General features: G+C 39.5%; 1 protein-coding gene across 2 annotated transcripts in view; it reads right to left on the reverse strand.

Annotated features, from left to right (window-relative positions):
- Nucleotides 1-17,569, reverse strand: part of LOC137342852 (S-adenosylmethionine decarboxylase proenzyme-like) — a 55,682-nt gene extending 38,113 nt beyond the window's left edge. The window contains exons 1-2 of one of the 2 annotated variants that reach the window (XM_068007034.1): nt 17,348-17,569; nt 14,105-14,191 (exon numbers count right to left, since the gene is read on the reverse strand). In XM_068007034.1, the coding sequence (XP_067863135.1) occupies nt 14,105-14,191; nt 17,348-17,454 (194 nt within the window). In that variant the 5' untranslated portion in view covers nt 17,455-17,569. The remainder of the gene's footprint in view (nt 1-14,104; nt 14,192-17,347) is intronic. The other variant, XM_068007035.1, reaches the window with a different exon arrangement.
- Between the last annotated feature and the right edge of the window lie 5,857 nt (nt 17,570-23,426).

Raw genomic sequence — 23,426 nt, forward strand, 5'->3', positions numbered from 1 at the left:
ACTCCCCAAAACATTAAAAATGTATTGGCTGGGAGCAGAGCTCTGTCTCAGACCAGTAACACTTTATAACTGCAGCTTAGACACGTGATGTGAGAAGACTCGGAGTACAGCACTGTCTACACAGTATTTTAATGTAGGGTAGCAACATTTTAAATGTCAGCATTGCTCAATTTTGGTACGTGTGTTTGATCAGAATGCATTATGTCTTTGGCCACCGATATTCCATTGCAGCTGCAGAGGCCAGAAAAGTTGTGTACCACTGGTATAAACTATAATGACCTTTAATTACGTTAGAAACAGCATTAGCACATATTTATTTATTTCCATTTGGTGATTAGAAAAGGTGCAGCACAGTATGGACATATATGTTTGTTCTATAAAAGTGGGCATTGGTTGATTCCACCAGTGATAAAATGGGATCTGGAAACACCAATTGGAGAGTGTCAGTTGTGAATCACGTGACACATAGTGTGGTCCACTTGTATTGAGTCCATATATGCTGAATGCTTTGATAGCTGTCAGGGAGAGGGAGTCAGCCTAAGATCAAGTTCTCCTGGGAGAAGAAATGGTCATGCTGCTTGTATATAGTGACGTTGTAACTATATTCAAAAACATGATTACAATGTCACTATACATACAGAGCGTAATTATTCCCCCGCACCCCAAAGCACAGAAGTTCTCACAAATTTGGTGCATTTCTTTTATTACTGAAGAGCTCAGTTGTTTTCAGTCAAACACAGCAACAACATGGCTTCTTGTGTTATTGCTTTTTATCATTCACCCGCACTAACCAAGGGGTCTGACTGAGGGGATAATATTAGATACAGTTTTATTTTACTTTAGATTCTGAGAGTTTGTGGCATTAACAAAAATAGAATGCTTAGAAGTATAGGTTATCAAACAGGATCCATGAGGGGAATCACAGGGGATCTGTAAGTTGACTGCATTTTTCTGTATTTGCTGATTTATCAGGATCTTATTTCTAACCCTGTATACTCCTTTTAAAAAAAAACATTTTCTGCAATGACACCAGAGTTTTCTTTTGAGTAGCTGGCGTTGTCTTTTTGGAAATTAAGGTAGGAGTCCCCAGGAGTGTGTCAATATTTGCAGGCGATCCCCAGGAGCATATCAATATTTACAAGAGGCTCCCACAGAAAAAGGTTTGTAAACTGTGGATTAAATAAATTAATTTGCAGTGTTAAAGTAATCTGAGATGAGATTTGCTGCCTTTGATTACCATGCAGTATTTTTTTATTTTATACAACTGCCCACATTGCAGAGAAAGAATAGGGAACTTGCATTCATATGTCATCTTTCATGACCTCAGGACATCCCAAAGTGCTTCACAGCCAATGAAGTACAAGTGATTGAGTGATTTCTATGAACCCTTTTGTAGAAATCACTCAATAGTTTGAACTCTGTGTGACAAAACTAGGAATTTCTGTCTTTTATATGGTTTTTAATGATTAGGGCGATTCCATATTAAAAATGGCATCACCCAGCTGTGGCACTGGTAGGTCTGTATGAAATTTCTGTTTGTCTGTTACAAAGTAAGTCTGTGGATGTCCAATACCAGTGACTGGCTGCAATTAGCCACTGATAATGTAAACAATGTGAATGCCTGTCCTGAATGTAGTTTTGTTGTTGTTTCATAATGATACCTAGGTGGCCAAAACACTGCCCACTCTCTGTGTACAAGGGATCCCCTGCTGGGCTACCTTTGTGAATTTGTCTTGGTGACAGTAATCTGAAAATGTAATTTCCAGTTTGGGTCTGGTGGTAAAGGCAGAGGTTAGCTGAAGGTGTAAACACCACTGAGAAACACATTTTCTGCATCATTAACACATTGTTGACCGCAATGCAAGTCTGCTCGGATCCTGTCTGTTAAAGGCAATCTTAAATGGATTGCATCTACCTCAAAGAAAAAATATCCTCATAATCCAGGGACTTTCTTGTGATCTTCAATTTTCCACTTATTTATATGAAAGGGCAAAAGGAGCTCTGCAAGAAATGACCTTGTGTATTTACATCAAAGACTGTAAGTACTTTAGTATGTATTAAGGAATAATAGAGGGGCTATTACGCTACTGGGTGTATACTATAGGCCACCAAATAGTGGGAAGGAGATAGAGGAGCAATTTTGCAGGCCAATTACTGAAAGACGCAAGAACTATAGAGTAGTGATAATTATCCCAATATAGACTGGGATAGTAACAGTGTAAAAGGCAAAGAGGGATCAGTGTGTTTCCAGACCAACGAGGAAGGAAGCAGTGCTGGATCTAGTTCTGGGGAATACAGTGGGACAAGTGGAGCATGTTTCAGTGGGGGAGCATTTGGGGAACTGCGATCATGATATCATTAGATTTAGAATAGTTATGGAAAAGGACAAAGGACAATCAAGGGTAAAAATACTTAACTGAAGGAGGGCTAATTTCAGGGAGTTAAAAAGGGATCTTGTCCTGGTGGATTGGAATGAAAAATTGGTAGGCAAAACAGTAATTAAACGTTGGAGGCCTTCAAGGAGGAGATGGTTCAGGTACAAAGTTGACACATCCCCACGAGGGGGAAAGGAAGGGCATCCAAAGCTAGAGCTCCCTGGATGACTAAAGATATAGAGATTAAAATGAAACAGAAAAAGGAAGCTTATCACGAATGTAAGGTTTATAATACATTAGAGAACCAGCTAAATACAGAAAGTACAGCGGAGGTCTAAAAAAGGGAATAAAAGGGGCAAAGAGAGAGTATGAGAATAGATTAGCAGTTAACATAAAGGGGAACCCAAAAGTCTTTTATAAACATATAAATAGTAAAAGGATAGTAAAAAGAAGGATGGGGCCGATTAGGGCCGAAAATGGAGATCTTCTTGTGGAGGCAGTGGGTATGGTAGAGGCACTAAATGAATACTTTGCATCTGTCTTCACTAGAGAAGAGGATGCTGCCAATGTAGCAGTAAAGGAGGAGGTAGTAGTGATATTGGATAGGATAAAAATAAAGAGGAGGTACTTAAAAGGTTGGCAGCACTCATAGCAAAAAAAGTCACCCGGTCCAGATGGGATGCATCATAGGTTACTGAGGGAAGTAAGGATTGAAATTGCAAAGGCTCTGGCCACAATCTTCCAATCCTTCTTAGATATGAGGGCGGTGCCAGAGAACTGGAGGATTGCAAATGTTACACCCCTTTTCAAAAAGGGGGAGAGGGATAAACCCGGCAATTATAGGTTGGTCAACCAACGTTGATGGTGGGGAAACTTTTAGAGACAATAATCCGGGACAAAATTAATTGGCACTTTGAAAAGTATGGGCTTACAAATGGAAGTCAGCAATAATTTGTTAAAGGAAAATCGTAATTGACCAACTTGATTGAGTTCTTTGATGAAGTAACGGAGAAGGCTGATGAGGATAGTGCGGTTGATGTTGTGTCTCTGGACTTTCAAAAGGTATTTGATAAAGTACCACATAATAGACTTGTAAACAAAATTAAAGCCCATGAGATTAAAGAGACAGTGGCAGCGTGGATACAAAAGTGCTAAGGAGCAGAAAGCAGCGAGTAGTGGTGAGCAGTTGTTTTTCAGACTGGGTGGAAGTATACAGTGGTGTTCCCCAGGGGTCAGTATTAGGACCACTGTTCTTTTTGATATATATTAATGACCTGGACTTGGGTAAAGAGGATATAATTTCAAAGTTTGCAGATAACACGAAACTTGGAAATGTAGTAAAACAATGTGGAGGATAGTAACAGACTTCAGAAGGACATAGGCAGACACATGGCAGATGAAATTTAACGCAGAGAAGTGTGAAGTGATGCATTTTGGTACAAAGAATGAGGAGAGGCAACATAATCTAAACAGTACAATTTTAAAGGGGGTGCAGGAACAGAGAGACCTGGGGGTGTATGTACACAAATCTTTAGAGGTGGCAGGACAAGTTGAGAAGGCTGTTTAAAAAAAGCAGATGGGATCCTTGGCTTTATTAATAGAGGCAATGAGTATAAAAGCAGGGAAATTATGCAAAATCTTTATAAAACACTGGTTAGACCTCAGCTGGAGTTTTGAGTTCAATTCTGAGCACCACACTTTAGGAAGGATGTCAAGGCCTTACAGAGGGTGCAGAAGAAATGTACTAGAATGGTATCAGGGATGAGGGACTTCAGTTATGTGGACAGACTGGAGAAGCTGGAGTTGTTCTCCTTAGGGCAGATAAGGTTAAGAGGAGATTTGATAGAGGTGTTCAAAATCATGAAGGGGTTTGATAAGAGTAAATAAAGAGAAACTGTTTCCAGTGGCAGAAGGGTCAGTAACCAGCGGACACAGATTTAAGGTGGTTAGCAAAGAACCAGAGGCGAGGTAAGGAAGCATTTTTTTATGCAGCAAGTTGTTATGATCTGGAATGCGCTGCCTGAAAGGGTGGTGGAAGCAGATTCAATAGTAACTTTCAAAAGGGAATTAGATAAATAATTGAAGGGAAAAAATTTACAGGGCTCTGGGGAAAGAGCAAGGGATTGGGGCTAATTGGATAGCTCTACCAAAGAACCGGCACAGGCTCGATGGGTCGAATGGCCACCTTCTGTGATGTATCTGTGATCATAGAATCACAGAAAGTTACAGCACAGAAGGAGGCCATTCGGCCCATCATGTCTGCGCCAGCCGAAAAAGAGCTATCCAGCTTAATCCCACTTTCCAGCACTTGGTCCGTAGCCATGTAGGTTACGGCACTTCAAGTGCACATCCAAGTACTTTAAATGAGTTGAGGGTTTCTTCCTCTACCACACTTTAAGGCAGTGAGTTCCAGACCCCCACCACCCTCTGGGTGAAAAAATTTCTCCTCAGCTCCCGTCTAATCCTTCTACCAATTACTTTAAATCTATGCCCCTGGTCACTGACCCCTCTGCCAAGGGAAATAGGTCCTCCCTATCCACTCTATCTAGGCCCCTCATAATTTTACATGCCTCAATTAAATCTATGCTCAGCCTCCTTTGTTCCAAAGAAAACAACCCCAGCCTATCCAATCTTACCTCATTGCTGAAATTCTCTAGCCCTGGCAACATCCTCGTAAATCTTCTTTGTACCCTCTCTGGTGCAATCTCATCTTTCCTGTAATGTGGTGACCAGAACTGTACGCAGTACTCAAGCTGTGGCCTAACCAGTGTTTTATACAGTTCTAGCATAACCTCCCTGCTCTTATATTCTATGCCTCGGCTAATAAAGGAAAGTATCCCGTATGTCTTTTTGACCACCTTATCCACCTGTCCTGCTACCTTCAGGGATCTGTGCACGTGGACTCCAAGGTCCCTCTGTTCCTCTACACCTCTCAGTATCCTCCCATTTATTGTGTATTCCCTTGCCTTGATTGCCCTCTCCAAATGCATTACCTCACACTTCTCTGGATTGAATTCCATTTGCCACTTTTCTGCCCACCTGACCAGTCCACTGATATCTTCCTGCTGTCTACAGCTTTCCTCCTCACTATCAACCACGCGGCCAATTTTTGTATCATCTGCAAACTTCTTGATCATGTCCCCTACATTCAAGTCCAAATCAATATATACCACAAAAAGCAAGGGACCAAGTACTGAGCCCTGCAGAACCCCACTGGAAACAGCCTTCCAGTCACAAAAACACCTGTTCACTATTACCCTTTGCTTCCTGCCACTGAACCAATTTTGGATCCAACTTGCCACTTTCCCTTGTATCCCATGGGCTTTTACTTTTTTGACCAGTCTGCCATTTGGAACCTTGCTAAAATCCATACAGACTATATCAAACGCGTTACCCTCATCGACTCTCCTTGTTACCTCCTCAAAACATTCAGTCAATTTAGTGAGACATGACCTTCCCTTAACAAATCCACGCTGACTGTCCTTGATTAACCCATGCCTTTCTAAATGATGATTTATTCTGTCCCTCAGAATTGATTCCAATAATTTGCCCATCACCGAGGTTAGACTGACTGGCCTATAATTACTCAGTCTTTCCCTTTCTCCCTTTTTAAACAACGGTACAACATTAGCAGTCCTCCAATCCTCCGGCACCACGCCTGTAGCCAGGGAGGATTGGAAAATGATGGTCAGAGCCTCTGCTATTTTTTCCCTTGCTTCTCTTAACAGCCTGGGATACATTTCATCTGGCCCTGGTGATTTGTCTGCTTTCAAAGATGCTAGACCCCTTAATACTTCCTCTCTCACTATGTTTATCCCATCCAATATTTCACACTCCTCCTCCTTAACTATAGTCTCTGCAGCGTCTCCCCTTTTGTGAAGTTGCAAAGTATTCATTAAGAACTGTACCCACATCTTCCGCCTCCACACATAGGTTACCTTTTTGATCTCTAATAGGCCCTACTCTTTCCTTTGTTATTCTCTTGCTCTTTTTGTATTTATAAAATATCTTTGGGTTTTCCTTGACTTTACTTGCCAGTATTTTTTCATGCCCTCTCTTTGCTTTCCTAATTTCCTTTTTAATTTCACCCCTGCACTTTCTATACTCCTCTTGGCTTTCTGCAGTATTGAGCTCTCGATATCGGACATAAGCTTCCCTTTTTTGCCGTATCTTACCCTGTGTGCTCCTTGTCATCCAGGGGGCGCTAGATTTGGCAGTCCCACCCTTTCTCTTGGTGGGAACATGTTTGTTCTTGCTGAGACGAGTTGTAAGAATCACAGATACTGTCTTTCTTTTTTAAAAAAGCTTACACTTCAGTTTGTATATAGTGTAAGGATGGTTATTGTATTGTATGAATGTCTTGACAATCTTTTTGCTTCTGTGTATTTTATCTGTAAATAAATCTGTTCGTCTGTACACAGGGATCTAGCAGTGTGGTATTTTCCACCTTCTGAGGTGTCAGAACATGGTGGGCATTCCACATATTGTCCAATAAGTGATTTATTACAAGTTGGAATTAATTGTTAGACCAGGGCTATGCTAACCCATACACAGCAGAGAATAAAGACATTGGTTTGATTGATAAAGGACTTGGTCTGTTTATGGAGACTGTCATCCAGCTGTAAACATGAGAAGAATGTCATGGGAGAAAGCCCAAATTGTAATGCCCAGTTTCAAGTGTGGATGGGCCCACAGTCAAACCTACCCCTAATTTGGAAACCCCACTCAGAGAGGCTATAGGATGACTGGTGGGAAATGGAAAATGTCACATTAGTGCAGCAGGAGGTGCTCTTTTTAAGATTGGGACTGAGACAATTTATTAGGGCAGGATAAACAAAGCTTTACTCTGCACCAAACCATATTATCCCTGATCTGTTAATTTAGATGCTGACACTGGTTTCCTAAAATGAGAAAGTGTTTAAGTTCACCATGCTAAAATCCTTCACTTTGATGAGCATGAATTTCACCAACACGAAAGAAATTACCCTGCTCCTTCCTTTTCTGGAGATGACATTTAATGTCCATATGAGCCCAGTGCAAGTCCATTTTGATATATGTGAGGAATGGTAGAACATGTTTGAAGTGATTTTCTGATTTTAGCATGTTTGAAAGTTAGCAAGTGAAATATTTATAGTGGTGCACAAATACAAAAGGGGTAAGACCACTCTACAAAAGCTATAGAGCATTTTCACTTTTGTTAAAGACTCTGTGATATCTTATTCGGTGTTGCTTTACTCTTCCACTGACTTCTGGCACTTCATTCCTTTGACTGTTGCCTTGCGAATCATCCTGCAACAAGTCCCCTTAACAAACAGTTGATGACCCGCCTTATGTTATGTTCATGTTCCATCTTGTGCTCCATTTCATCTGATGTTATTTTTTTATTCTTCAGCTTCCTGACTGCACTATCCCTACACAAAGCTGGCAATCAATATCAGAAATGTCAAAAATAATTAGGTACTTCTGTGGAGTAGCTGAAGAGTTTTGACAAAAATACCCACAATATATTGAACCTACATAACTTTATTTTTATACAGCTAAGTCAATATTCTAGTGTTAATTTTTTGTCATGGACATTTCAGGTCCTAGGCTTCTGATCTTTAATCTTCCTCGCCTGTTCAGATGTTAAGTACATTCACAACCATTTGAAGACAAAATAAAATTGTTGTATTTTTATTGACAATAAATGATAATGAAAATAATCATTTTATCAACGAATCAAAGTGAAACAAATTATTATGAATATGAAGTGGTCACAGGGCTGGAACAAATTTTAGAGCCAAAATATGTTTTCTGGTTTGCACGGTGAAGTTGTGCTGGAATCTGAACTTGTTTTCATTAAAAATAAAGATCTTTTAAAATTCTATCAGCAGTTGGACTATAATGACTTTCAACATTCATTTTTATGCGTCCCACAGGAAAAGAATCTACTTTCATTCGTTTCTGATTGCAGGTTTTCATATTTCTTTAAGTGCATTGTTCAAATCATTGCATGTGTATAAATGATTGCATCTTTATTGGACTCGGTTTACAGAATTCTTCAATTAAACGTGTTTATTAAGAGAAATTTCAAGAAACTTCGATTTAAAGAGACTCACTCTTCACTGCTGGAATGGGAGAATAGCAAAAATGGTGGCTTGTCATTTTGGGCACCAAGGTGTCAAGCACAACTTGCTACTTCTGTGATGTAAAGATGTATTTCATTTACTCCTAATGTGATGTTGCAGTATTTGGCAAACAAAGCTTTGATAAAACACTTTTCAGGGCTTCATTAAGAGATCAAACAATAACTTATTTTAACTTTTTCAGCATTAAAGTGTGTTTTAAAACATTTCCTACATTACAACAGTGACTACACTTGAAAAGTACTTCACTGGCTGTAAAGCATTTTGAGACGTCCTGAGGCTGTATAAATGCAAGTCTTTCTTTCTTCTTTCTTTTAAAATGGATGCTTTTTACTCACCTGGGAGCTATTAATTGCTTTGAAGAGATTTTTGTCAACAAGTGATATCACTGTGCTTGCTATTGCTGTTAAAGTACACAACAAAGTAGAAATGCTAACGTGGGGGAGGGACTTTTCTATCAGGAGGTTTTAGAGGACTATGTATTTGCATTTCTGTGTGTTAATAGCCATCCTAAACCTGCTGAAAGAAAACAAAGTTTGTAAATGTCCATGTATTTCAGCAAGTAACATGCACTGTCATTATGTGAAGTCCCACATATTTATAATGTTGCTTTTGGATGCCACATTATATACATAAAAAACACAAACATGATGAAGATGTTTACAGGAGTTTTCTGCTCGTAAAGCAGCCGTGACAATATCGCTTATATTCCAGACTGTGATGGTGAAGGCTCAGCACATCACAAGACAAAGACAGTATAAAACTGCCATCGTTAGAGTTTGACCCTCAGTTAAAATTTAATGGAAACTATCATTTATGAAAAAAATGTATCAATCACCTTAATAAGAATAAAATATTTACTAGTTTTTTGGAACAAAGCACTGGTAAAAATGTATTCAGATTCCTGATTTACATTTCCATATTGAGTGTTTGATAAACAAAAAAGGTTTACAAAACACTTTTACAGAATTCAATTTGACTACATGAATAGCAGTAGAAGTAAATTCTATTACTTAAAGCACTGTATCAAAATATTTCTTCACTTCTATTTGGCAATGCCGAGAATAGATATCTTAAGTCATTTTTCAGCCTTTTCTGACTTTCAGCCTTGGTTTAGTTGTACCAAGGGTTGAGGGATGAAGTCCCAGCTCAGAGACACATCAGTGCACTGTCAGAGGTACCGTCTTTCAGATGAGACATTAAACCGAGGCTCTGTCCGTCCTCTCGGGGAGACTTAAAAGATTCCATAGCACTTTTTGAAGTAGAGCGGGAGAGCTCTTCCTGTGCCCCGGCCAACCTTTATCCCTCAACCAACATTACTAAAACAGATTATCCAGTCATTTGTCTCATTGGTGTTTGTGGGACTTTGCTGTGCACAAATTGGCATTGCTGCATTTCCCCACATCACAATAGTGATTACACTTCAAAAAAAAGAACTTAATTGGCTGTGAAGCGCTATGGGATGTCCTGAGATCATGAAAAGCGTTATATCAATGCAATTTCTTCCTTTCTTTCAATGCTAGGGAGAGATGGTTGTCCCAAATTCAAGTAAGCCTGAGACCATTTATTCCTGCACACAGATGTTCGTACAACAGGTGTAAAATAGCCTTTTGGGTCTTTCTTATTTATGCACAATGGTAGACTGGATAAGGTATTGTGACATTGGGCACAGATAGTTATAGGAAAATAAAACATTTAGAAAACTCTTCCAGAATTTTTATACATGACTTGGAGTACAGAATATTGTCCAAGGTGCCCAAGTTTGTGGATGACACCAAATTGATGCTCATCACTGTGTGGTAGCCCAAAGGAATCTGGATCGGCTAGGTTAATGAACCGAGAGATAGCAAATGGAATTTAACACAGATAAGTATAAAGTCATGAAATTAGGTAGAAGAAGTGAGAATATGGATTACATATTAAACGGCAAAGAGCTTAAGGTAACAGCAGGAAAGAGATCTGGCGGTAATTGTTGAAATTGTCTGTTCAGTTCACATGTGGTGAAGAAAACAAATAAAATGTTGGAAAGTGAAAGTTAAAGGTTTCAAAAGAAAACAGTTAATCGGGGAAGCATTTTTTTATGGTAACAGAATTGTGGAACAAATTATCAGAGAGGATGGTAGAATTTCGCAGGAAACTATGGCAAATTTTTAATAAGGACTTGATCATTTCCTATTGGAAAGGGCTAGTAGGTCCGGAATCACAGTGAAGAAACGATGGGAGTGGCGAGCAGGTTGTTGGAAGGGTAGGCTAGATGGGCCAATGGTCTTCTGTCCAAAACATTACCATGTTGCTATTCTTTTTCACTTTTCTTGTATTTAATTTTGAACTTTTCTAAATGCATCCTCCATCCCTCTTTTCATTCAGTATTTTTTTCTTTATTCTTCATTTCCTCTATCTGAAGATGGCTCGGCATTACACAAATAGGGTTAAAATCTGCAGCTTTAATTAGTATGGATTCATTTGGCTAAAGTTCTGTCTGGTTCTTCAATTTTATTTGCAATTGCTAAAATGCTAACTATGGCTTATTGAAAAATAGCAACATGGTGCAACTAATTAAATTTTTATTTATTCACTTACTTTAGCAGTTTTTAAAAAAAAAATCTTCTGTCAATGACTTCAACAGAAAAAAAGAACAAAAATGATTATCTATTAATGACACACAGCAAAATTTGTTGCCCACTTGAGTGCCCACCAACACTGGGAAAAGCTCATCAGTCTGCAGACGTGGCTGCCTTTTCCAAGGAATTAGTTTCAGTTATCCGGGAAGTGGGCACTGATTCAATCCATGATTCAAACTTCATTGATTTCTCGATAATTTTTTTTAATGCAAAAGCTAAATTTATGCTGCATGTGACTGTAATTTCAATGAATTTTTCATGGACTTACATCACATCACAGTCTAATTGCTGCAACTATATTTATTGATTTGAAGAAAATGTTTAGAGCACAAACATGCTAAGCCCACATCACACAACCAAAACCTAATTAGCACCCGTACTCCCTCTAGGTGCACTGGAACTAAAGCACATGATGCAACATTATGTCCATCTTTTCCTCACTTACCTAAATCATTTTAATTGTTAATCAACTGATCTCCCATGGCATTACTCACAGGCAGTCTGGGGTCTGGAATGTAGTTGTGATGATTAGTGTGGTCCCATCCTAACCAGGAAGTGGTGCACAGCGGGAAGGGGAGGGGGGGATGAGCTGAGCACAGTGGAGAAAGCGGAATGGGAATGCAGCACAGCAAAAGGGGAGAGTGGGCTACAGAATGTTAAATTCTGGACCTTCAGATTACTGTTCAGTACCGCTGTGGATGTGATTAAATGCAATAGGAAGTGTTCTGAGAAAGAACACTTTTCCTGGTTCTGAGTTCCATATCGAAAGCTATATGTGTGAGAAGTTTTTTTTGTCCGATCAGAAAATTGGACTGTGTCTTTAAAGCCTAAATTTTTTGAAAATAATTTACACTAAAACTTATCATTCACAGTGAGAGCCACAATTTCCCCTTTGTATGCCCTGCCATACCTGTCCAGCACAGTATTAGACCGAGGAGAAAGAGGTAACGTTAACTGAAACAATTCAGGGAGTGGTAATCTATCAGAATGAGATACACATTGACACTGGGAGTCCATTACTTGATTGTACATTTTTATTCAGGGAAAGCCCAGATATACGATGGAACCTGGGAAATGCAGCAGAACTCAAACTATAAGCTGCAGCAAGATGGGCAGGGGAAACGTCTTAGAGGTATTTTTGACCTGCAGTGGCTGTTTTTGTAGGTGTATTTATTGGAGTGGAGTAGAATTATTTAATTTCTTATTCATTTACTCTGAGAAATGCTATTTTTGCAGCTGAATCAGGAATCAAGATGGCAACTAAAACCAGTTTGAAAAAATAAATGAAGTGATGTGATTGGTTTATTACATGGTAGCTGCTACAACCACAATGATACCTTTAGAAAAAATTGAGTGATTAAGATTAAACCAATTGGTTTTGAGTGGGATCCTTGTTCCTGATTGGTAGCTTTCTTGAGCTACATTTCAGTGAATCTCCTGGTTAAGTTGCATTGAAAGACTTAACTGATTAAACTTACTTTAGCTGAAGGGAAACATGATTCAGGTCTTCAAAATAACGAAGGGCAGAAATGAGTAACCAAGTTTGAACAATGAACACAGCGCTAGAGAACACAAGTACAAAATTCCCAAGCCTTGAGCAAGGTTAAGATTAGAAAACCCATTTTCTTTCCACTGGGTAGTGGATCTGTGAAATATTGTTAGAGAACGCAGTTTTTTGGGGATGAACTGGTGTCTTCAAAAAAAGAACTGGATCAATAATACGTACAGCAATTGAGCAAACTGATTTATAATAGTCCTTGATTTCTTTTACGGGGAGGCAGGGAAAGGAACTTAGTATTCCTAAAGCAGGGAATCAACAAATGGTTGAGCAGTCCATAATAATCACACATAGCCTCTGCATCCAATATGCATGTTGGGCCAATCAGGATTTTTTCTACGTCCTTAATTTAATAGATGGTTATTTGAGTCAATTAGAAAAATATTATTCTTGTTGTTTTGTGCTATGGACATTTAACGTGCTACCCTACATATTTAATATGTTATGCACATTCACACAAGATTTTAGTTATAAAAATCGGGTATAAACAGAATACATATTGAGCCTCTATTTCCTCCACATCTGCAGAATGCAGCCTAGATTCGTAAAATAAATAGTGACTTCAGTTTTCAAGTTGCAAATGGTATAAATTTGCCTTTCCTGTTATAGAACTGTCTTAGGTGCACAAACAATGCCTGAAGCGAATACAACACCCTACATTCCTCCTGTGAACCTTAAGGCAATCTTTCACCATTATTCACTCAGTTCTCATCATAACAGGAAGTTACAATGGCCTCTGAAGGCCAAAAGGAAGGTCAGGCAATTCATTCTATTGCACAAACCCTCAATATCTTTACCTTTAACTCCTGGAAACTGTCCTGAATTTCTGTCTTCCCATTATAATTTAATGTAAACAATTTTACAACACCAAGTTATAGTCCAGCAATTTTATTTTAAATTCACAAGCTTTCGGAGATTTTCTCCTTCCTCAGGCAAATGTTTGCAAATGTTTGAAACATTTGCCTGAGGAAGGAGAAAATCTCCGAAAGCTTGTGAATTTAAAATAAAATTGCTGGACTATAACTTGGTGTTGTAAAATTGTTTACAATTGTCAACCCCAGTCCATCACCGGCATCTCCACATTATAATTTAATGAACAGAGCAAGCAACTCTCATAAGTACCCCACATTCACATATGTCTGCAGCTTATGAGGACTTTTCATATGTTTTGTCTTGAATAAGATATGTTCATTAAAATGTGCATATAAGTTAGTAAATTAAAAGAACTTTGTCAAAATTAAAATATGTATCCTACAATTTTAAAACTGCTGATCAACTTGTCTTTTCTTTTAAACAAAAATGAATGTAAAACGAGCCCCAGCTAGCTTTTTCTTCAATCACACTCAGAATAAGAATGAGCCAAGCAACGGGTCCTAAAACAGTCCTACAATCATATGTGTATTATGTCCCATAGCTGTCACTTACCTGAGCACATAGGCATCTTGCCAGTCTGTTCTTGTCACACTGACAATCAAACAATGCACATTTTTCAGCAGCTTGTCCCATTCAAATCTATTTTATACAAAAGATGGCAGCAGTTACTGACAAAAAGCTTTAGTATCATTTTCATTGCGACTACCAGTCACAGTAACTGTTTTTAGAGAGGGCCCGAAAGGACTTACTGCTGCACTAATATTGTCAAACATTGTGTCTGTAGTGGTGTGTTGTAATATATAATCATCCACAACAATGAAATTCAGCAATGTGCTAGATCAAAAAAAATTGGAGTAAGTTTCAGATAATTGTGATTTCTGGCCCACTCCAAAATAAAATGTTATATGTTGCCATCAGTTTACATCAGTATTCACCCTAATATGCAATGAGTGAACCAGTCAAAATAAATTTAAAAGATATCATATAATTTGCTTAGCAACATTGAATAAGTGTTATTGTGTTCTTGTTTAATTATGACATAGAATGACATATTGCATCATCAAGCAGCAATGATGAATGATAAATATTCCCATTTCTCCAAATATTCCCAGTTTTAGAGTTCCTCAGGGAATGCTCTGAATATGCTGGAACTAAAAAGGGAGCAGACACATGTGGGTAACATAAGCTGCATGAATACCCTTGGAGCACATCTGCTTATCATTGGTATACACTGCCAGTGTGATTGGTCTGTTGTCAAGGCAACTGTGGGTTACCTTTTCTTTTTCCCATCTGTGTTAAATGTTTCCTAAAACAGCAAATACTTGATGAAAATAGGAGGGAGAAAAGGAAGACTGGTTTTTAAAAATGGATTCCATTTACACTAAAATTATTATCTGCCATGTTTACTTGAATGTTTAACTATTTGTGATTTCATTAAAAAGTAGACATGTGTTTTGTGACTTACTGCATGATCTACTCCCACAGTGTACCCAAGTTTTTTTTTCATTCTCCCCTTTCTTCATTGACTCTCCTGAAGGCAATAACTCATTTCCCTCCTGTACAGCACCCCACTGGCTCTTCTTCATCTATAAGTTCACCAGTTGAGTGTTGAGCGTATTCTAACTAGCGAGGAAGGAGGATGGGCATCGCCACCAAGCCTGCTTCTGTCCCTGGCTAGCATCTACACACTGACCCTTTCCAGCTCTGCTCACTGGATAGTGATCAGGAATGGAAACTTTGGCACATGTTTTCCTCTCCCTAACTCAGAGGCACTGAGACCAATTGTAGTGCTTACTATTAAGATATTATTAACAAAGGGTTCACATTTTAAAACTGATACAGTATTGATAATATGATTGACTTACGCAAAAAAAAGGGAAGTCTGAAGAATCTCAAAACAAAATAATAGTTGATTTTGAAAAAAATGTTCATTTCTATCATGCAGCACAGTCACATATTCACTGCTGGAATATGTATAATTGGGACTTAGCTTCAAAATCATTCTAGTAAATTTGTAACAAAATATTACTGATGATGTCTTCTCGAAGCTGATGTTAGTGTTTAACATGCTTTCCCAGAATAGCTCTATCAGCTTCGGGCATGTTACCATGAAGCAGATACTGCAGAGCCAGACGTTCTGACTTTCTCACAGCAAGCTGAATGTCACAACCACAATCTTGCCTCTGAAATATGTGATGCCTGGATAACTCTTTCTGTAAATTCATTGGGACAATACGCTTTGTTCCTAATTATGACCATGCACAGTGATTGTGTTTCAAATATACTGATAGAAAATGGTCGATTGACAATCTGTATTGTATTTTTTATGAGTCTGCCAGGGGACTTGATATTAATATTAATAGTCAGTGTGTTTGCAACAAGAGCGTCCTCATACACAGATATTACCACAGACAGACTGCTTGACATTACCCTTTATAGATATAACAGTGCAGTCCTGTTTTCTGCAATAGGTTGAGATGTGATTATATCAAATAATCTGCTTTTACTAGATTTGGATATAAATAGATTTATTTAAATGGATATTTCCATTTTCACACCATTTAAAAATCATGACCCATGATCATCATACTTTGATCTTACAATATATTGAAAAACTTTGACATCCAGAAGCTGACGTATTGTTTTATATTACAAGTATTTAATAATTCAGCGATTGCACTTTCTTTTAATCCTCCAGCCCTCCTGAAAATGTACTGCACCAACCAAACTTATCACATGCATGCACACAAATACACTTCTACTCCAAACACCATGTAGTTTGTCTCCTGCAAAAAGCAATCTTATAGGATTGTAGTAAAATAAATATCCAATCGATCATTTTGTCCACTCGTCCCCATTCGCTGGGCCACAACTTAATGTTTCAGTGGTTGCAAGTGAAAATGTACAGATTGTAAAAGCTGTGAGGTTATTTAAAGAAAATAAACACGTGAACGCCAACCCAAACAGTCAGAAAAATAAGAGCGTTTCCTCAAAGTGACATTTAAACAATGTTGGTGAAGGTGATGAATTGTTTGGGACAAAAATTTCAGGAAACAAGTCTCAGGTTTGGAACCACTGTTTCACCACCAGTTACTCTGCACACCAGCCACAACCTATTATCAGGGCTATCAATAAAAGGCTTTCCTCTTAAAAAAAAGAAGCCTCGAAATGACCAAGAAATTGATTTTTGTCCATATGGGGTTTGGATAGAGGAATATTTGAGCACACTAATAAGCACAACAAAAAAGTTTTGACATCAGACTGGAGGTGTATTTTTTTTACTATAATGCCTCCTATTTTTAGTAAACTCTTCAAACTTTTCTTTTTAAATTTTAATTTTCAGAAAAACAGTGTGAATGTATATCACACTATTTTTTAAAGGAGAAACAATGTGAGCCACAGCTGTGTAAGTATCAGATTAAGGGGTTAGTTTTGTCTAAAGCTGTACAAATGCGTGATGCCAATTACAAATAAAAGTTTATTATGGTTTATTTTATTTCCATGATAAAATTGCGCTACGATGCAAAAGGATGGTTTATTTCTCTCTATTAATCTTAGATCTCTAAGCCGTCATTTCAATCTCCTTTAACCTCCTCCTCACCCCCCCCCCCCCCCCATTTGTTTCACGTACAACGCCGACCAGGCACACTAGTAAACCAAGTTCCTTTTAATATTGCAAAGCGATTATTCTATGTCTTTTATCCAAGTGCTCTATGTGCATATATATATAAATAGATATTCCCAAGTGGATTCCTGCTGCCCTTCCCATCGCTGGTTCATTTCCCCAGATCGTACCTGGGGATGGTGCGAAGATCTCCCGATCCTTTACTTTCATCCTTCCGAGAAAACCACACCTCAAGCAGCTTTTCGGTGCCTTCAAAAAAGTGAGCACCGTTTTCCATCGCGAATTGAATTTCTTCTTTAAGGTAACTTGCACGATGTCAGGTTTTTTTTAATATTTGTTGCTAATATAAACGGTGCAGGGATCCGCTAGCTGATGTCTCCTGCCATGCTGTGAGTTCAGCACCAGTAAAGTGACAGGATGATTTTTAGCTGTGTTGATTTAAACTGGTTATTGGGCATGTCTTTGAAATGTACCCTGGGAGTTGTAGTCCACGTTTCTTGTCGGTGGCTGAGTTGGTCATACGCTGTGACCTGCATTTGACCCCTAAGGAACTGCAGCAATATTTTTGCATTAAAATAACCCTGTCCTTTTTTATAAGTTTATCCAAGAAATACTGAAAGTGAAAAAGTGTCAACTTATTATTTGCGTTACTGCTCGAAAACATTTAATTTTTTGATCACCAGAGTCTTTGACATGCACATAAACCCATCACCTTGTTTAGTAGCCTCTAACCAATCTACTGAGATATCTACACAGCTAGGTCTTTTGTTTCTCTGATATGGAGTGCATACTTTCTCCCTGTAGGGACACACCACACTTACCAAAGTCCAGAGAGCTTGGGCACAGGGTAGCAGTACGAAGGTTAGGTACTTCCTGCTACTTTTCGAGGTAGGAACACCCTACCTATTGGGATAGTAACACAAAGCGGGAAGAGTCTCAGCCCACAGTGACCTCATTCGTGAGCCAGGATGGCTGGTCAATCAGCAATGCCTTGAAGTACTGCAGACCTGTGTAGTTCAAGTATCAGATTACCATGTCTATCATAGTGGATTATTTGGCTCTGAACTTCCATCACCAGGCAGGTCATCTTCTCACCACTTCGACCCCAAAGAAATCCCAATTACCTCTCCTGCCCCAAGGAGGATAGTCACTAGATGGTCATTAGACAACTGACAAGAGTGGGTACGGGCCCTTTCTAGGTGGATAGCAGGTCTTGGAAATTTATCACAAGGGGCATGGTGAGCAGCACAATTCACCATAAAATGTGCAAGTGGATTACCACCATTTTCCTGGCCACAGTATGGACACACACCACATACTCACTGATCAGGGTTTGCATCAGTTAGAGGTGTGGCACTTAATCCTCTCTGCAATCCAAGCACGGTAAGCAGCAAGCCCTGGTTTTTGAGCATATGTTCACGTACATGAACTCTAGTAACAGTTTTTGGCAACTGTTGTCTCAAGTCTGAGTTTCCTCGCTAGCTTCATGACAGACATCTGCCTTCAGTATGGTGAAAGGACCAACACCAGCAACTTGCAACTTGTAGCCAGTTTGATCTCCTAGACACCATATCCAGTGCCATGTCCCAGGCTTATGAAAAATAATTCTATCAAAATGAATGATCTTTGAAGAGACAATGCCTCCTCAGGGGCAAAGAGTTAAGCTACTGTATGATCTAAAAGAAAGGTTCACGATGAATCATTAAATGAACAAAGCTTTAAAATAATTCTGACCGAAAGGTCCTGATCATCAAGAGAAGTTTTTCTCATTTGCAATCATACAAAGATTTTTTACAAAGTCTTTCAACAGATAAATTTATTTGTAAGGTTTAAAAAACACGGCAAATGCTGGAAAATTGAAACAAAAACATAAGATGGTGGAAACACGAAGGTCAGTCAGCATCTGTGGAGAGAACACACAAATTAACATTCTGAAGAAGGGCCCAGCCCAAAATATCAACTTGTCCGTTTTCTCCACAGATGCTGTGTGTTTCCAGTATTTTCTGTAAATATATTTATAGATGGTTTTATACATGTTTTTATACTTTTAAATTTATTTTCTCTTTTTTTTCATGGTTTTACTGGTATCAAACATAATTCCTAAGCTGGGGCAAATGAAAGGGTGCTTGCCTGTAGACTTTGCCAGTTCTACTTTTGAATCACCTGCTAAGAGGTCCTCATCCTGCTCACCACCCTTTCCTGTTGGAAAGTATCTCATTTCCACTCAGATGCCTTGTGAGCCACCAACCAAAACCTAAGAACTTCAAAACTCAGCTGAGGAATGGAGGACTGTGCAGGAAAATTGTCCCTGGAAGACATGTGAGCTGGTGGGAAGAGAGCCCCAGTGAAGAGAACATTGGGAGGGAAAAGGAGCTTTGACGTTACTGTGGATGCTGGATTAAACTGGTTTCCCTCCCCCACCCATGAGAAACAATGCCCCCTTTACGCCCACCTGCCAAAATGCAGACCACCCTCCCAATCTTTAACCAAAAAACAATGAATTTCACCCCACCCCCACAGAGCAAAAAGCATATCTGCTTCCCCCTGCCCACCACCCCCCCCACCACCCCAGCAAGATGCGGCACCCCTCCCCCCCACCCCAATGCAGCAGAATCAAACGGGGAAACCCTCCTCACCCTACTTGGTCCAATTCAATTTTCTCCTGCCCACTAACCCTGCTTGACCTGGATTCTGCCTTTGGTCTTGACTAACTGTGAGCAATGCCACGGGAGATCAACAGGTATTTATAATGTTCACAATTACATGAAAAATACACATTAGATGTAAGTAAAGATGATACGTTCAAAATATAATCCACATACATTTTTAGACAGCTCATTTCTGTATTTTGAATGTTTATTAATTACTAGAACATCTTTCATGACATTACTCATGGGCCAAGTGTGAAACTGGGCTGTATTTATGACAGGGCCAAGTGTAGGGGAGATATAGAGAATTTTTTTCTTATAAGTGAACTCCTTTAAGACTGTTATATTGCTTTCTGAAATCTAATAGCTTTTAAAGCAAACCAGAGCATCTCCAGCAGCATTACTTGCAGGCTAAGTAGCGAGACTCAGGACAAGCAAGCAGGCATGTTCAAACCAGGCTGGGCAGCAGGCAGCAGACGACAGCTGTGACACACTCTAGGCCCTTTCCAGGTTCAATTCATACAGAATCTTACATTGTACCTTTTTGTATGAATTTGTAGCTTTGCCTAAGCCCTGGAAAAAGGGAAGCCTTTGTTTCAGTGTCTAACTTCTCTGGAAGTATTGCATATTAATGGATAATTTTTAACTGGTTTTGTTAACTATCCTTTTGAAAAGAGGTAGTTGACTTCTGAGCCATAAGGAGAGAATAAGCAAACTAGATTTGAATCTACTTACGTGAAATCTTGTGTGGCTAGTTTTGTTGACGTTTATGTTTGCAAATTTCTCCCATTCCTGGTCTGTGACTACAAAAAGTAATTTGAAGTGGGATATCTTTAATTAATCGTGAAAGAAACTTTTCTTTTTATCTTCCTTTGTGCCAGCTTGGACATCAAAGCAAAGAGTGATGTATTGTCAGGTTAGTGCCCCATGCTCATCAGATCATGTGATACCAACATTTAGCTCCACATCATAGAGGTAAGCTAGACTCCATGGTGCCTAGAAGCCCAGGTATATAATGTTAGTAAAGGAATGCTGGATAAAAATACCTAAAGGATTCTGAAATGCCTGTTATGCTGTCCTCAGAAAACAATTTTAAAGTGCTGATGAAAATTAAAAATTGTATTGTTACGTTTTCTTCGGCTGATTTTTACTTCTGTATAATTTTACATCTACATAAATACACATTTATAATTTTAGCCTAATGTATACAGTCTGTCAGCGTTGGTGCATTTCTGTCAGTTTGGAGAGAGAATAATTATACGGTAGCATCCTGTACTGTTTTCAGATAGTTCACACATAAGGTCAAGTTTCGGTTTCTAGGCAGCAAGGGGTTACGTATCAAAGCTGGCCTTTGTTGTGAGCACAAATGAAGAGTACTGGGCAGTAGCTGAAATTGTAACCAGGGTCAAAGCCCATCATGGCGAAAGGCTTTGAGGAGCAAGAGCTGGGGAGGGGTCAAGGAAGCACGAGAGCTAGCAAGTGAGTAAATGGAATACATTGGAGAGCATGGTGCAGGCACACTGTCGAGTGGGTAGGGGAGTAAATAACAATATCACCACATTGTTTGTTCTGGAATTGATTCTCTTGGTTGGTCCTAATCAGCAACATGGTGGAGGCATTCTAGAATTATACATTCCAGCAACCATAGATTCTTATGGATAGAAATGTTTTAACAAATCGGCATATATCAAGATAGTTGTACAGGTTCAGATGAAAAGCAAAAAATCTATTAGGTGTATTTTTCAGATATTTAAGAATAAATTAATAAATTTAAAGGAACAAATCTTATATAGTTGGAAATAAATTCCATACATAGGCTTCTTACCATAGAAGGAACAATGGCTGCATTTTTAAAACCATAGTGTCTCACAATTAATTTTGTTCCATACGGGTATAAGTTACAGCTTAGTTGACTTTTCTGTGCATATGGGCCACTGCAGCTTAAAATGGACTAGCACTGGATCACACTGAGTCCGACACAATTCTGCAGTAATCTTATGGATGGAGTTAAGCATATTCCTTTCTGTGTTCACACATTTTCCAAATGCTCATGTCTGGTGTGCAGCCTTGCCCGCCAGGAATGTATTTCAGGAAATTGTAGCCCTGGTCCACATGATTTATTTCCATTGATATTAATGGAAAATCATGGGTACTGCACCTGCGATTTCCCTATGTGCGCCTCTGGCAGACAAGGCTGCAACAATTGGAACACACATTTGTAAAATTGTTCCTATAGAGTGCGCATAGGATTTTTTAGGGTCAGGTAGATGGGGGGTGTTCAACTTGTAGCAAGTTCAAAGCATGAAGAAAGCACCAAGCATTACAGTACGTAGTGTATATACTTGCATACAAGGTAAGTATAAAATTACACTCACCACCTTCCAGCCAAAAGAAAAACCTGAAAAAGTCTATGATTCACGTATCAGTCACTGTGGCTTCCCAAAGAGCAATATGTTTTATTTTAATGCAAGTTGAATGTTCCACATGCAGACATCACTGCTTACAGTGGATGACCAGGAGCCTTAGAGAGGGGAACAAGAGACCTTCGGGGTCATATTGGATAATCCCCGAAACCAAGCGCGGGGGTCACGGTGGTTGTGGTGTGTAATTAACCCGCGCCTCTGGAATTCAGCTCTTTTGTCCATGTTTGGACCAAGGCTGTAATGAGGTCTGGAGCCGAGTGGTCCTGGCGGAACCCAAACTGAGCATCGGTGAGCAGGTTATTGGTGAGTAAGTGTCGCTTGATAGCACTGTCGACGACACCTTCCATCACTTTGCTGATGATTGAGAGTAGACTGATGGGGCGGTAATTGGCTGGATTGGATTTGTTCTGCTTTTTGTGGACAGGACATACTTGGGCAATTTTCCACATTGTAGGGTAGATGCCAGTGTTGTAGCTGTATTGGAACAGCTTGGCTAGATGCGCAGCTAGTTCTGGAGCACAAGTCTTCAGCACTACAGCTGGGATGTTGTCAGGGCCCATAGCCTTTGCTGTAGTGAGGTGAGAGTGACTGCCCTTGACATCAAGGCAGCATTTGACCGAGTGTGGCACCAAGGAGCCCTCGTAAAATTGAAGTCAATGGGAATCAGGGGGAAAACCCTCCAGTGGCTGGAGTCATACCTAGCACAAAGGAAGATGGTAGTGGTTGTTGGAGGCCAATCATCTCAGCCCCAGGACATTGCTGCAGGAGTTCCTCAGGGCAGTGTCCTAGGCCCAACCATCTTCAGCTGCTTCATCAATGACCTTCCCTCCATCATAAGGTCAGAAATGGGGATGTTCGCTGATGACTGCACAGTGTTCAGTTCCATTCGCAACCCCTCAAATAATGAAGCAGTCCGAGCCCGCATGCAGCAAGACCTGGACAACATCCAGGCTTGGACTCATAAGTGGCAAGTAACATTCACGCCAGAAAAGTGCCAGGCAATGACCATCTCCAACAAGAGAGAGTCTAACCACCTCCCCTTGACATTCAACAGCATTACCATCGCCGAATCCCCCACCATCAACATCCTGGGGGTCACCATTGACCAGAAACTTAAATGGACCAGCCATATAAATACTGTGGCTACGAGAGCAGGTCAGAGGCTGGGTATTCTGCGG

The sequence above is a fragment of the Heptranchias perlo genome, chromosome 26 (assembly GCF_035084215.1).
Source record: "Heptranchias perlo isolate sHepPer1 chromosome 26, sHepPer1.hap1, whole genome shotgun sequence".
Taxonomy (NCBI): domain Eukaryota; kingdom Metazoa; phylum Chordata; class Chondrichthyes; order Hexanchiformes; family Hexanchidae; genus Heptranchias; species Heptranchias perlo.